Genomic DNA, 15978 nt, shown 5'->3' with positions numbered 1-15978 from the left:
GGATTAATATATTTATTTTATTTTCTGGAATAAATAAATATTATCCACGGAGAATAATAAATTCAACATGAACTTTATAATATATTTTCTCAAAAAATATTTGGCGAAATTTTAGAATTATTAAAGAAACATAAAGTGAAAAAAGTTATAGTCCCGAAACATCAAATAACTCTTTGCTCATTCTGTAATCCTGTTACAAAATTAATTCCGGAACACATAGAAATAAAATGAATTTTATTTCTTTGAAAAGAATTAAAAAAAATTAAAAAAAAAAATTTCTCTTTGAAAAGGAATATAGAATGAGCAAAGAGGTATTTGATATTTTTAAAAATACCTTCTCACTCATTTTATGTTCCTGATACTCGAAAAATTTTTTTTCTATCAAATTTCAAAAAATTTGTGTAAAAAAAAAAATTTTCGAGTATCAGGAACATAGAATGAGAAAAGAGGTATTTGATTTCATTGATGGTTCACTTCCTGTATTTTCTGTTTACCTAATTTTTTGAAAATAAATTTTATTTTGTAAATAAAAATAAGAAAAAATTTAAAAAAAAAACTTTCTCTTCGAACAGGAATATAGAATGAGCGAACAGGTATTAGATTTCGATAGTAGTTCACCTTCTGTATTTTCTGTTTTCCTAATATTTTCAAAATAAATTTTATTTCTTTGAAAAAATAAGAAAAAATCAAAAAAAAAATTTTTCTTATTTAGTAATTGCTTAAATTTATTTTAGTTCATTCTAAACTATAGATACCTTCTCGCTTATTCGACATTCCTAATACAAATCACTCAATTTTGTTATTTTTAAAGATTACTTCTTCGATTTTTGTTTTCCTAATTCTTTTTTCGATTTGTATCGATATTTTTAGAAATACCTCCTTGCTCTTTCTATGTTCCTAATACAAATCTATGATTTTTCCGTTACTTTTTGGGAAAAATTTAAAAATTAAAAATTGCGAGTATCAGGAACATAGAATGAGTGAAGAGGTATTTTTAAAAATATCGAATACTTCTTTGTTTATTCTATATTCCTGTTCAGAAAGAATTTTTTTTTTTTCAATTTCTACTCGCTTTCCTTAACGAAATAAAATTTATTTTAAAAATATTAGGAAAACAGGAAACACAAGAGGTGAACTATAGAAAAGATTGAATACCTCTTGCCTCATTCTATATTCCTGATACAACACTTTGATTTTTCTATTTAATTGATATATTATTGTATAATAGTTCTCAAAAAAACAATAGATAGCGCTGAACTTTTTAACTCAAAAAATACTTCTTTGCCTGTTCTATAACCCGGATAAAACAGCGCTCTTCTATCTATGATATTTCAATATGTTTACCCTATAGTTCCTAAAAAAAACAATAGACGGCGCTGAACTTGTTGATCCAAAAAATACCTCTTTGCTTGTTCTATAACCCTAATAAAACAGCTCTCTTCTATCTATGATATTTAATGGTGTTTACCTTATAGTTCCTACAAAAAACAATAGATGGCGCTGAACTTGTTGATCCAAATAATACCTCTTTGCTTGTTCTATAACCCTGATAAAACAGCTCTCTTCTATCTATGATATTTAATGGTGTTTACCTTATAGTTCCTAAAAAAACAATAGATAGCGCTAAAATTGTTGATCCACAAAATAACTCTTTGCTTGTTCTGTAACCCTGATAAAACAGCCGTCTTCTATCTATGATATTTAATGGTGTTTACCTTATAGTTCCTAAAAAAAAACAATAGATGGCGCTGAACTTGTTGATCCAAAAAATACCTCTTTGCTTGTTCTATAACCCTGATAAGATAGCCCTCTTTTATTCATGATATTTCAATATGTTTACTCTATAGTTCCTAAAAAAAACAATAGATGGCGCTGAACTTGTTGATCCAAAAAATACCTCTTTGCTTGTTCTATAACCCTGATAAAACAGCCCTCTTCTATCTATGATATTTAAATGTGTTTACTTTATAGTTTCTATAAAAAACAATAGATGGCGTTAAACTAGTTGACCCAAAAAATACCTCTTTGCTTGTTCTATAACCCTGATAAAACAGCCCTCTTCTATCTATGATATTTAATGGTGTTTACCTTATAGTTTCTAAAAAAAACAATAGATGGCGCTGAACTTGTTGATCCAAAAAATACCTCTTTGTCTGTTCTATAACCCTGATAAAACAGCCCTCTTCTATCTATGATTCTATGTTCCTCTATAGTTCCTAAAAAATTTTTTCCAAAAATACCTCTTTGCATAATTTAAAACATCTTTATCTTGATATTTAAATACTTTATAGCTCTATGTTCTAGTTACCCAAAAATTTTTTTCTATCATAATTTAAAAATTTTATGGAAAAATGTGTTTTTAGTATCTAAAAAACATAATGAATGAAACCCCAAAATGACTGATATTTTTAGCTCTTATCCTTGATCATTCTATGTTCTAATACAATATCTGGTATTTTTCCACAAATTTTTGATGTTTATAATGAAAAAAAAATATTTTCAGTATCCTGAACAAAGAATAAGCACAAAACATTAAATTTAAAATACCTCCTTGCTCATTCTATGTTCCTGATACTCGAATAATTTTTTTTCTATCAAATTTTAAAAAATTTGTGGAAAAATCTTGGATTTGTATTAGGAACATAGAATGAGCGAGGAGGTATTTTCAAAAATATGAAATACCTCTTTGCTCATTCTATGTTCCTGATACTCAAAAAATTTTTTTTCTATCAAATTTCAAAAAATTTGTAGAAAAATCTTCGATTTGTATTAGGAACATAGAATGAGCAAGGAGGTATTTTTAAAAATATCAAATACCTCTTCGCTCATTCTATGTTCCTGATACTCGAAAATTTTTTTTCTATCGAATTTCAAAAAATTTGTGGAAAAATCTTAGATTTGTATTAGGAACATAGAATGAGTGAAGAGGTATTCGATAATTTTGAAAATAAAAATCAATATTTTTTTTTTGGAAAATAATCAAGCAAACAGAAAATAAAGGAAGTAACTTTCAAAAAACAACGAATATCTTTGCTTGCTTTCTTCATTCATCTGGGTCAATTTGACGAACTCTGAAAAGATGACTAGGGAACATTAAAGTATTTAATAACACATAATGATTAAAATATATCATGATTTATTCTATTTTACTCATGTTATTGGTCGTGTTTACAAATAAAAAAAGAAGAAATAAAAGCATGTAAAATCTATACGAGATATGTGACAAAGACATTGAGTCCATGGCCAATGAGGAACATGTTTTTTCCTCGAAATAAAGTCGTTACAAATCGTTTATTTATTTATATTAAACGTATTGACTAATGAAAACAATTAAATATAAATCAAAGTAAAAAAATATCATCAAATACAGATGATTAACAATAAAACTCATTCATTAACATTTTTCTCAACCTATTAATCGTAGCAAACATCCAATACAATCACTCCTTTATCGCATCGACTTAAAGATCATACTATAATGTATATACATTAACGTAGACATATAAATTTTTAATTTTTTACATTTAACTTTCATCCATTTTTAATGTATTTATAATTGCAGTACTCTGTTTACTAAATTGCACAACTGTGTTCGTTTATAACAATAAATATATTAAAATTAAATTTAAAAATAATAACACTTAAAATAAACACATTACAAGACATTTTAAATAATAAATAATCTGTTTAAATATAATATTATTACAATTAATAAAAAATAACAACGCTCAAACACTTGATGTTATATAGATGTGTTTAGATATTTAGTAATAGATAGTATGTTGACTGTGTCTAGTGTCCCATTAGTATTTCTGAATGATTCAAGATCACTAATAGTCGTAAGTCAAGAGACAAACAAGTCTAACACGTGATTATCTACATTTATTATTCTTATTATAACTAATTTTTAAAGTCCAATTACCTCAACTCAAGTTAGCAACTATTAATTTAATAAACAATAATTAATAATAAATTATTCTATTACAAAATTTAAACTGTTTAATAAGTCTTTTGTTTGAAAATATTATTATAAATTTACGTGAGTTTATTTTTAATTTGTATTTGATGTAATTGAGCCTAATAGTTCATTGAACATATGAACTACCTGACTTGTTGTCTACTTGCCTATATTATCATACAATCAATTCATTCTAATTATTCATTCTTATCATTTAATAAACACACATTAACTATTTATAAATTAATTTTTCAGGTATTGTCAATGAGTGAAGAACTTAGAAGAGCACTGTATGCAAATAGTGCAATATTATTGGATATTGATGTTATTGTACCTGATCTTGTTGGTACAACTGAAATCCCAAGTAATGAACATAGAAAAAATCTATGTCGTCATTTACCAGCAAGAGCTGAAGGATATTTATGGACACTTGTATTTAGTACAAGTCAACATGGCTTCAGTCTGAATAGCATATACAGAAAAATAGCTAAAGTTGAAAGTCCAATTCTTCTAGTCATTGAAGACACTGAGGGAAATGTAAGACATTTTTTATTAAAATTAATTTAATTATTTTTTTATTATTTTACGTATTGTTTATATTAAATTGTATTATTTTACTTACAGGTTTTTGGTGTCATTACATCATGCTCACTTCGTGTTAGTGATTTATTTTATGGAACCGGTGAATCTCTGTTGTTCAGGTTTACACCAAAATTCCAAGCATTTAATTGGACTGGTGATAATCTTTATTTTATCAAAGGAAATAATGAGAGTTTGGCAATTGGTGCTGGAGAGTAAGTATCCTTTTTTTTTTCTTCCTACAACATATTGTAAAATTAAATTATTATTATATTATCTAATTTTAAAATAATATAATATTTAAAATATAATAAAATTAAATATTATAATAGTATAATATTTAAAATATAATATTTGAAAATTACCAGTGGAAAATTTGGTCTATGGCTGAATGGTGATCTTTACCAAGGACGAACACAAACATGCAGTACATATGGCAATGAACCACTTGCACCACATGAAGATTTCGTTGTTAAAACACTTGAATTTTGGGCGTTCATATAGGACATGGCCAGTGCGTATCGCACGACATTCTCACCGCAGTCAATTTTAACCTGAACTCATAATTTGTTATGGAATAACAAATACATGTGTCAGGAGAGATTAGACTTTTGATTACTATTTTCAGATGATTGACACAAAAAATCTAAAACATAAAAAAATAAAATTATTTAAATTAAACTGATAATAAATTGTTTTTTTTTTTTAAAGAAAACAACAGTTATATAAAGACTATAATTAGAAAGAAAAAAAAAAATTATATAAGAAAAAAATTGTCGTTAATATGTAAATCGTAAATTATTAATTATTCTGATTATTGATTGAGTCAAATGAGTTAGTAAATTCGTAAAAAATGTGAAATGTGAAACAACATTTACCGAGATATGAGATAATGAAAATCAATTAAATTTATGTTTAGAAATATTAATTGTTGCATTTGTTATTTTTTTCGCAAGAATTTCCATTGTTTCCCATCTTGATGTATCAGTAGGTTTGTAATTTGAAAACAAAAACTAAATTAAAAAATAGCACAGTATTATCATGTATTAAGTAATTTTTTTCAATCAAATAAATAAAACAATACACAAACCTAAGTGAAAAGTATCTGCATTTTTATTTCTCCATAAATACTATCAGTTGCTTCGTGAAACCATATAAGAACATAATTTGTTGATGAATTTATTCTTTAACAAATATCCTTCTCCAATTACTTAAACTCTAATATTTTCTGGTGTTCCTAATCCACATAAATAAAGAAATATAAATACATGAATAAATACATCATTTAATTGACAAAAAATAAATATAAAAATTATATTATTATTTACCTTGTAATTCAGAAGCTTTCCTTCAACTTTGTTTCCTTCCTTGGATTTAGTCTCTTCAATTTTTGATTGAGTCAAAACACGTAATGATTTACGAAACCATTTTATCATCATTCATCTTGACTTGAAATCATAAATTCATATTCTCTGCCTGTCACAAGATTTGGAATTGTTGCATCTGTTATTTATTCCGCAAGAATTTCTATTGTTTTCCATTATGATGTATCAGTAGTTCTGTAATTTGAAAACAAAAACTAAATTAAAAAATAGCACAGTATACAATGAATAAAATAAATCAGTTGATTTGTAAATTTGTTTTTTAACGTTATGTATATTGATAAGTAACACCGAGCATATTAATATATTCAAAAAAAATAATAAAATAATAAAATAATTAAATAATAAAAATAACAAATTGAATATTATGTATTGACTAACAGGTATGTGGTAAGTGGTGATTTTTATTCTCATGAAATTGTTGTGTATATAATTATTTTTTTAATAAAGTTTACTACAAGTTTAGATAACCTCATGTCTCAGCTCAAAATATAGTTAATAATAATAAAAAAAAAAACTTGAAAAAGTATATTACATAATTTTATTTTTGGTTTTTATCTTGAAGTAATTTCAGGCACTGTGCCAAGAAAATTTTGTAAATATATATATTTTCATTTTATATTTTAACCCTTTATTATTTATCTTCTATACAAGCTAATATTTTTTATTTTTATTTTATTACATAAATATATATATTTTTATCATATCATGTTGACACAGAGGGAATAGAATAAGAGAATAAAAAGGGCAAGTTTTGTAGAGAAAAAGAACCGATTGTTTTTATCGGTTGTATATAGGACTGTAGAAGCAAGCCAAAAAGGGAAAGAGAATGATAAACAGAATATGAAAGGGGATAAAAAAATAAAAAAAGAAATAAAAATAAAAAATAGAAATTCGTAGATTTGTCGACGAGGCTACATTACCAATAGAAAAAAAAAAAATATCCAATAAAATATCTTATTTTCAATAGATAAGGGTAAGTTTTTATATAAATTTATATAAAACAGTTGTGAATTTCAGTTTGAAGAACTCAATCATACTTTATAATTTAAAATAAAAAAATCAAATCAAATAAAAAAAATATCATTCGATATAGATAATGGGCTTTTTATCGAAAATATTTTTACATATATCTTGAATGTATTTTTATTTTTGATTTATAAAAAGTAATACTGTATTTTATGTGAAGTTATATATTTTTTGCAAAGGTGTCGAAGGGTTAAATTGAGTATTTTTGGCTTCGAAAAGAATGATAAAGATGGTATTAATATTATATTTTGGCTTCTCGCCTCAAAAGATTTAAAAAACAATTTTTTTTTCATAATTTATAAATCGATTCTTCATTTTATCAAGATGGTATTATTTAAATTATAATATATATATATATGTAAAATAATAAATTTATGTGAAATTTCTTTGATTTAAAATAATACTATATTGAAATATTAACTTTAATGGTTAAATTGGAAAAAATATCTGGACAAATTACTTGTACAATTTATGGTTTTTGGTGGTTTTATTGCGCTATCATTCACTATTCTTGGATGTAATGTACCACGAGATTACCGATTTGTCAATTAAGCTGTTTGATTAATTTATTTATTACCACCTTCCATGAGTCTTCTTGCCAAGAAACTGTGCTTTATTTTATTTATTTTTTTTTTACTTTGTTTTTTACATTCTTTTAGCCTTTTTTTTACTTGCTACTTTTTATGTGTGCACTTTTTTTGTTTTTGTTTTTTTTTTTTTCATCTAGACAGACTCACAAAGTGGCTGATGGTTATATAAGCTAATTGTGATTTAGATTGAGTCATAAAAAATAAGTCAAACATCAACAACACTAAAAATATAAATTACTTTTTAATTCGTTTTTTATAATTTCAGGGAAAAATTTAAAATCGATTTAACTTCAATTCTATTGTCGAATTTTTAACTTGAAACTAGAACCGTTATTAAAAATTGAGCACTAATTTGGCTTTTATTATTTTACTATATTTTTATAAAATGTAAAACATTCATAACAAAAATTCAAAATTTTTAGTTTTTCTTTTTTGTTATGTAAACGCTGTTAATACATAATATATACTCGAACAATGTTGTGGCTTTATAAACGGTCGATCAAGTGACTTGATGATAGAGAAATGACAGTAAAATGAGCTTTCAATTTTCTCTCCCTCTCCCTCTATCGCTCTCTTGTTCTCTGTAAGCGTAAAAGCAATTTTCATCCAGCGAGTTTCAATAAAACTCAACCAAATTCAACAATGCAACCTTTACCAACTTTTATTGAAATATATTTAAAAGTTTTTTCACGGGCTCTATTCTCATCATAATACGAAAACTGTCACATGACAAGCTCAAATTTGATGAAAAAAATTTAAAAATTAATAATTATTTCTTATTTATAAAATAGTCATTCATTTTTAATTTTTTTTTTTTTTTTCTAATTTTACATTATATACTTTAAGCATTTTTTTCTTTGAAAAAAATATGAGCAACGAAGCAGCAAATATTTTATCGACGGGCTAGCTTTCTCGTCACGAACTTACAGAGTATCCGGCCTCTGATTTTTCAAAGGAAAAAATATCTCAAAGATATATAAAAATATATAAAAAATAATATATATGCTTTACAACATTCACAAAAGAATTTTTTGCCTTTTATGGTTGTACGCTAATATATACAATATACATAGAAAATTTTCTTTTGCAGTTATTTGAGGTCTTACTGTATAATACTAGAATACAAAAAACTAACTATTTTTTTTTTTTATTTTTTGTCTCGAAAAAGAGAAAATGTAGTGCAGTTGTAAGAATCTATTAGTTTTATACTATGTAGCTTGCTTTTTCTTTTTTTAATTTTCAACTGATAAAAAATTCTTTTTGAGAATTTTAATATTGACCAATGTTTTTATGAAGTTTATTTTATAAAATTAAAATAACTAGAACAAAAGTTAAAAATCATAAAAACTTATATCTAGTTCACTCATTAAACATTGCCTTAAAAATGAAGCTAAAATTTTTTTATCTCAACTGTATATTATATAAAATTCATTTGTTATTTTAATTGAAAAATAAAATGAAAAAAATTGTCTATAGATATTATTTTTTTGCTTGCAGAATATAATTTTTATTTTCAAACCCAATGACTTTTATTTATCGATATTTTTTTATTTCATCTTTGCTGGTGGTCTTTTTCCACTAGTCATCTCAATGAACAAGACATTTCGATATTGGATTTTCTCTTGCATTCTCAATAGTCTTGTGGTCATAACATTCAAGAAGTCAAAGGACAAAACCAAGCAACCTGATGCTGGACCTCAATTTATGTATATATACATATTTATCTGTAACTATTTCATCTGTCTCGAAGGAAATCTAAACCAAGTTTGTATTTTGCTGATGGTATGAACAAATATATATACATCTATATTGACTGTTCTATTATACGTTATCGAAAATTTGTGGATTCAACCAGTAGTCAAGAGTCACTGATAAACTTGCTGATTCATTGCTTCATTATATATACGACAAATTCACCAGACAATATTCATCAAAAATATAATTATTTGTTGATGATTTATTGATCGAAATAAGGATTGTATAAGATTTAGATTTGTTTGATATTTTTCGACGTATAAAGAAATAGATAAATTTGTAAATGAAATATTTATTTTATTTATTATTTTAGATATATTTTATTTAATGATAATTCAAATAAGCAAAAAAAATCAAGAGAAATATAACAATCAAATTTAATAACTTATCGTTAAAATTTCTATTTTGTATTATTTACAATGATCTTGTGCCCATTTTTGATTATGGGTACGACCAACAACACGAGCATTTGGTCCATTTGGCCAGAAACGTTTATTGCATAAAATATTCCAACATTCATGTTTCATAAGTAAATCTCTCTGTTCTCGTGTGAGGTCATTTCCAACTTTTTCGAAAGTCCAATGCGATTCATCACATGGATCATCTTTCTTTTCAACTTCTTCTACCTTATCATTGACCTTTGTTTTGTTGGGAGCGTTTACTTCTACACCATTTATTACTCGAGCAGGACCACTGGTAAGCGGGTGACCTTCAATCTTCAACATCTTCTTCGGGACAATCACCTGCTCTTCTTTCATCTCCATATTCCCAATGATGCAGTTATCACCTTTACAATGAGTTAACCGAGATCTTGAACGAGCTTCAGATGGGCTACCAATGAACATCACCACCAAAATTGTCAATCCAGCAATTTGAAAACCCAGCATTTTTAAGTAACTTGTTGTTGATTGTTTTTAAATTTTTTTAATAATTTATTTATAATAACTCGAAACGAGAATATAGTATTGATTAACTGAATACTTGTAACTGATGATTTTTCAATAATTAACATCAGTTTATATACTATTTCAAACCCGGACTTTAAAATCATCAACAAATAAATAAAATTTGAAAAAAAAATATTGATTGTCGTCATAGTTCTATGTCAATAAATTTGCTTATAGAATTTTTATATACCAAATAGCGGAAGTAAAATTATAAATGGAAAAATTTGACATCTTTATGATTTTTTGTGTTTATTTTTCAAAAGAGGAACACAAGTGCGCGAACAAAAGAGTCACAAGGTCGTACAACCATATGTGTTTATTTCACAATCAATTGATCAAGTATTTATTTTTCCAAACCATAAATTGTTTGTAATAAAATATGTTTTGAAAATTGTCAATTTTAAAGGACGATTATCGAAGATAATTTTTTTTTTCGCATTTTTCGTGAATACAAATAAAAAACTCATGCGGGTTAATTAAAAAGAAGGATTTAAAATTGTATTGATATTAAAGTAAATAAATGATAAATAACAAATGGACAATAAATAAAAATAAAATCACATGATTATTCAATTGGAACTTGACATCAAACTAGTTAATTTCAATGTTCTCACTTACAAAGGATTTTCTGTTGAGAAGTTTTCCAATATTACAAAGAATTGATGAACAAGTAATAAAATGGACTAAAATTTCAAGTAATACTAAAAAGAAATATCAAACAAACTATACGTCAAAGAAACTTAATAAAAATTAATGAAAAAAAAAAAAAACAATCATCTTAAAAAAAATAATATGAATTAAAAAACTGAGACGAGATCCTACCGGGGTTCCTCTTGAAATAAAAAGTAAAAAATAGTTTAGAGTCATAAGGTCTAAAAGCCAACGTGTATATAATGAAAATACAAGTAAGATTTTATTATTGTTAGTATATAGAACATTGAAAATGCTTGAGTGAATGTTGAGGATTGAATGGTATGAAGGAAAACGTAATTCTGGAGCTTGGTGAATTGTAAAGATACAAATGATGAGATCCTTTTGGATCTCAACACACATAAACACAATATATATGTGAACAAATAAACACACATAAACATGAATTGTGCAATTTATCTTGTTGTTCTACAGTAGTATTTTGGCTTGGTATTTCTTGTTGGAAGGACATAAGCTTGATGAACGATCTAACCGTTCATGTTTACCATTTGTGCTAAATTAGCTGAAAACTATCATCGCCTTAGCTTATACAATTCTCAATCATCTATTTTACATTGTAATTCTCTAACAACAAATATAAATATTTTATTTTTGTATTAACTTTTTTATGAAAACGAAAAAAAAAAAAAAAAATTAAATGCACTTGAAATATTCAACTGATAATTCAACTTTTTTTTTTTGTATTATTTATAATTTTAAAAAATATATTTGCAAATATTAGCTGAGCTTTTGACATAGCTTAAATTGCATATAAATTTTCTTAGATATAATTTTTATTTATTTTTATTAAAAAACTAATAAAAATAATTCAAGAAAGAATAAAAAAAAAAAAATGTACAAATCGATTTATCCTATTTTGTTAGAATCATTTCAGAGAGTATAAGATAATACTCATAAATACCAGACTATGGCTGTTTTTTTTTTTTTATCTTTTTCTTATTTTCCCTGTCTTGATGAAAATGATTCACAAAACTTGGGGTGCAATACTTTTTGCTCTATACTCATATTCTCGTGTACTCGAAATTTACCACACAGGAATGAAAGATGATGATGTTTGTAGTAGTAGTGTAGAAGAAAACACTGTGTTGAGAAAAGGTCAATATATTTTATTCGCGGACGTGAGGTTGTGGGTAAGCACCACGCAAAGTCGTGCTAAGAGTGAAGAATATATGAAAAAATAAAATAAAAATGAGGAAATAAGGAAAAGGAAGAGCAATTCTCATGGAGATGTGAACTTCAACAATGCTTTGAACTAAGATAGAGAAATTTTTTTTTTTTTATTTTTGATTTCCATTTTTTTTTTTTTTTTTATCTTGATAGGGAGAAAAGAAAATATATAGACTTTTTTCTCAAGATAAATAAGAAGCCAAGAGAGAAATGAAGACAGCAAGGATTGGATTTTTTTTTTTTACTTTTTTGCCTTTGTCTTTTTTTTTCGTCATTATTTTTTCGACAATTTAATAACTATTTTGATTTTCTTTAGATGCTAGTCTTTATACATTTAATAGAGGTAAAATTCAATTTTTTTTTTTTTTTTTCCTACTTGATTCGGTTGATAACTAAAATCAAAAGAATTCCAATTTATAATAACGCCCAGTATAAGAGTTATTTATAAATAAATAAAATTCACTTTGCCTCTAGTTTCACAGTCTATATATTTTTCATCGACAATCGGACGCAAAAAAAAAAAAAAAAATACTTGGATCACGTTCACACTGAGCTTCGTCATACAATAAAATGTGAAACCCTCGAGAGAATGAAAAATCCAGTGTTTGTGCTGATATTTCAAACACTTTTTTTCCATTTTTTTTTTTTTTTTCAATATTCTCATAAGAAATTTACTATTATATTCTCATTTACATATATATAAATAAAAATAATAATAATCGGGAAATTTTAATTAAAATAAATTATAAAGATGAAATTAAAAGCAAAAAAAAAAAAAATTTATATATTACTTAATTGGATTTTTCTAGTAATTTCTCGATAGGTAATTACGTGATTTGCTGACTAAGCTTTTTATTTTTTTTTTCAAACTAGCTTGTCAGTATATTTTTTTTGATAATTGTTGACCATGCCAAAGAATACAAGTGAAGTGTATTAAATTGAAAGAAAGAAAATATAATAAAAAATAAAATGTTTAAAATAAATACTTTTCTATTTCGTGACACAACATGAATAAAATTCTATGCCAAATGATTTACTTAAATTCTCAACAATTACCTTTTCTCTACTTTGTTCTTTTATTTATATGTATATATATATAATTTTTTTTTTTTTTTGTCGACTTTGAACAAGTACTTTATTTTCTCTCGTTCAAATTTTAAATAATTTCTCTGCTCGTTAGCGAATCATTAGCAACTCTTTTAGTTTAATAAAAAAAATCCACGAGTTTTTTAATATAAAAAAATTTAAATATGTCTTTTATTTTTAAGATAATAAAAAAAATAAAAAAATTTTAATTCTTACTATAAAAGTATTTAAATATTTTTAAAAATATATGTCAATTCGTTTTTTATTGACATTAGATTATTTTTAAAAAATTTAAATAATATTTAAATGACAAGAGCAGAAAAAAGTAATTTAAAATAGTGTGTCACTTTATTCTACACGTTTCACAAGTTTTACTTGAAACCTTAAAATGATTTTTCAATTCACAGAAGACATCAAAAGTGTTATACAAAACTCTTGTCATTTTTTTGAGTCTTTTATTTTTATTTTTTAAATTTGAATATTATTTCCATGTTGTATGGTTTCAAGATAGAAATGGCGAAAATTCCCAATGGAAAACCAGAAGTGATCGAAAAACAGAATAACTAAAAAATATTTATATACATATACTCTGTCTATTCGTATTTCAATTGTGTCAACCCAAAGAAAAAACACTTATTTATATTTTCAATATTTCAAATATTATTATTTTTTATATTTGTAATTTTTTTTTGTTTGTATTTCAATTCATATCTCGATTTGAATTTTACCACAATTTGTTGAAAACAATAACAATGATTTTATGTTAACAGTAAACCTTTTGTTGACCCTTAAATGTCCTTTATTCAAAACTACTTTGTTTTTTTTTTATATATATATATATATATATGTATACAAAAATGATGAAGGCTCTTGACGTGAGGATTTTCATCTATGATAATTATATTTTTCCGGATATCATGAATAACTTTTTTCACGTTAGGATCAATAAAATTTTATTTGAGTTTATTGGAAGATACTAAATATAAACTGTGTAAATATAATTTATTGACAAAAATTGTTGAATATTATATAGTGTAACTGATCCATATCAAGAGGGATCACATAGTGGGTGTGTTAAACCAACGATCTATCGATACAATTGAAAATAGTGTAATACAATATCCTGTGTGTGTATGACGAACCCTTTTTACCAAACGATATAAACAGTAAACACCCTGAAATATCTATCGAATTATATGATAGGCTAACACTCATGAAAATGTTTGAGTATCAATAACACAATCAATTTGACATTTTAAACTTTTTTTTTTTTTGTTAATTTGTTAATTTAGAATTTATATATATTTATAGAATATTTTATTATTTTCTTGAAGAATATTTCAATTCTAATCACATATCGAAAAACCCAATTGACAAATATTGCAAAGAGCTTTATCGTGTCATTTTCTCAACAGGATAAACCTCAATATTGATGCCATGTCATTCCCATATGATACATTGGAATCAAAAAAGGAAAAAACTAGATAGTGAAGAAATAAAAAAAGGTCAAAAAGCATTTCATTTATTAAACAAGTCAAAGCATCGTCGTATTTTTTTTTAGAGTTAAAAAAAATATGTCTCAAATATTTATAGAAATTTTATCTAAAAAAATTCATGAGACTTTACTATGATAGAAAAAATAAAAAGTACATTCATATACTTTTCATGAAGAACACGACGAATATGTATATTTATTTTTTTGACCTTTGAAAAAACGGATGGAAAATTTAAAATAAATTTCTTATATATCTTATAGAATATTAAAATTTAATAAGTAATTTTTCTCTTTTTATGTCAGTTTTATAATTTAAAAAATAAATTAATTTAAAAAAAAATTAGACTATTTTATTGTAAAAAAAACAAAAAATAATAATTCATATATAAAATTGTATAGAGAAAAATTAATCTTTTGTATTTTACTTGTTTACAATAAACTTGTTTTCGTTTTTGTACTTTGTAAATAATTTACGGTCAATTTTGTAATAACAAAAATCTTTTGATGCGAATGATTAGCTCAGTAAAATGATGGCTGTATACAAAAGAAACGAAAAATAATTTAAAAGCAATAACTTTATCCCTGAGGCTTCCAAAAAAAAAAAAAAACAAAAAAACATAGAGATAATCACAAAAACCATTTATCTGTACATAAAAATGTTGGAAAAAAAATCTGTATTAAAAAATTCAATGCACAATTTTCTTATTTTTTTACAATGAAAATTTAATTTCCGTTTCTATGATATGAATTTTTACGAATTTAATTTTTTTTTTTTTTTTTCTAAGGTTGAGAAAAAATTTATAAGAAACGAAAAATTAAAATAAGAAAATAAACCTTTTTTTTTTTATTTAAATAAAAGATATTGAGAAGTTTTCTATAAGTGGGCAATGACACTTTTAAAATTTTTATATTAAATATAAAATAAAAAAAAAAAAAAGTTTTGAAAAACTTTCATTTTGTCTAAGAAAAAATTTGAATAAATAATAATAATAAAAACTTTTTGACACTGAATCTGTGTGGTTCACCCTTCATTTTTCATTTTTGAATTTTTTTATATTCTTTTTATTTTTTTCCATTCAATTTCACTTATATTATTTTATTATACGTGTAATTTTTTTTCTACTCACCAACCTTGCAAAAAATATGGAAACGTAGTCTTTATCGTCGATCTAATTTTTTTTTTTTGTTTGGTAATATCTATACTGTCTGATCCGTTAAGTTATTTCTACTTGAAATCGACTGTTCTCTCTCTATTTATATTTCTATCTTTCACTATGTG

At 24.6% G+C, this 15978-nt stretch overlaps 1 protein-coding gene and 1 long non-coding RNA gene across 2 annotated transcripts in view; one reads left to right on the top strand and one right to left on the bottom strand.

Annotated features, from left to right (window-relative positions):
- Positions 1-4096: 4096 nt before the first annotated feature.
- On the top strand, positions 4097-5041 carry LOC122857741 (TLD domain-containing protein 2-like). Its single transcript, XM_044160085.1, has 3 exons — positions 4097-4495; positions 4583-4752; positions 4906-5041. The coding sequence occupies exons 1-3, from the start codon at positions 4097-4099 to the stop codon at positions 5039-5041; spliced, it is 705 nt and encodes a 234-aa protein (XP_044016020.1).
- Positions 4368-15978, bottom strand: part of LOC122857785 — a 28528-nt gene continuing 16917 nt past the window's right edge. Inside the window, exons 5-9 of the long non-coding RNA XR_006374262.1 lie at positions 5866-6096; positions 5628-5774; positions 4903-5183; positions 4581-4776; positions 4368-4484 (exon numbers count right to left, since the gene is read on the bottom strand). This is a non-coding gene — a long non-coding RNA (uncharacterized LOC122857785). The remainder of the gene's footprint in view (positions 4485-4580; positions 4777-4902; positions 5184-5627; positions 5775-5865; positions 6097-15978) is intronic.

This window comes from Aphidius gifuensis, linkage group LG1 (genome assembly GCF_014905175.1).
Source record: "Aphidius gifuensis isolate YNYX2018 linkage group LG1, ASM1490517v1, whole genome shotgun sequence".
In the NCBI taxonomy this organism is placed as follows: Eukaryota; Metazoa; Arthropoda; class Insecta; order Hymenoptera; family Braconidae; genus Aphidius; species Aphidius gifuensis.
This window is presented reverse-complemented; position numbering and strand designations above follow the sequence as displayed.

Excerpts from the sequence above, each read along its gene's own strand:
- LOC122857741 (XM_044160085.1), top strand. The coding sequence starts at position 4,097 with ATGAACTACCTGACTTGTTGTCTACTTGCCTATATTATCATACAATCA. Across the intron at positions 4,496-4,582 it reads TTGAAGACACTGAGGGAAAT|GTTTTTGGTGTCATTACATC; the intron begins GTAAGACATTTT and ends TTTTACTTACAG. Across the intron at positions 4,753-4,905 it reads TTGGCAATTGGTGCTGGAGA|TGGAAAATTTGGTCTATGGC; the intron begins GTAAGTATCCTT and ends GAAAATTACCAG.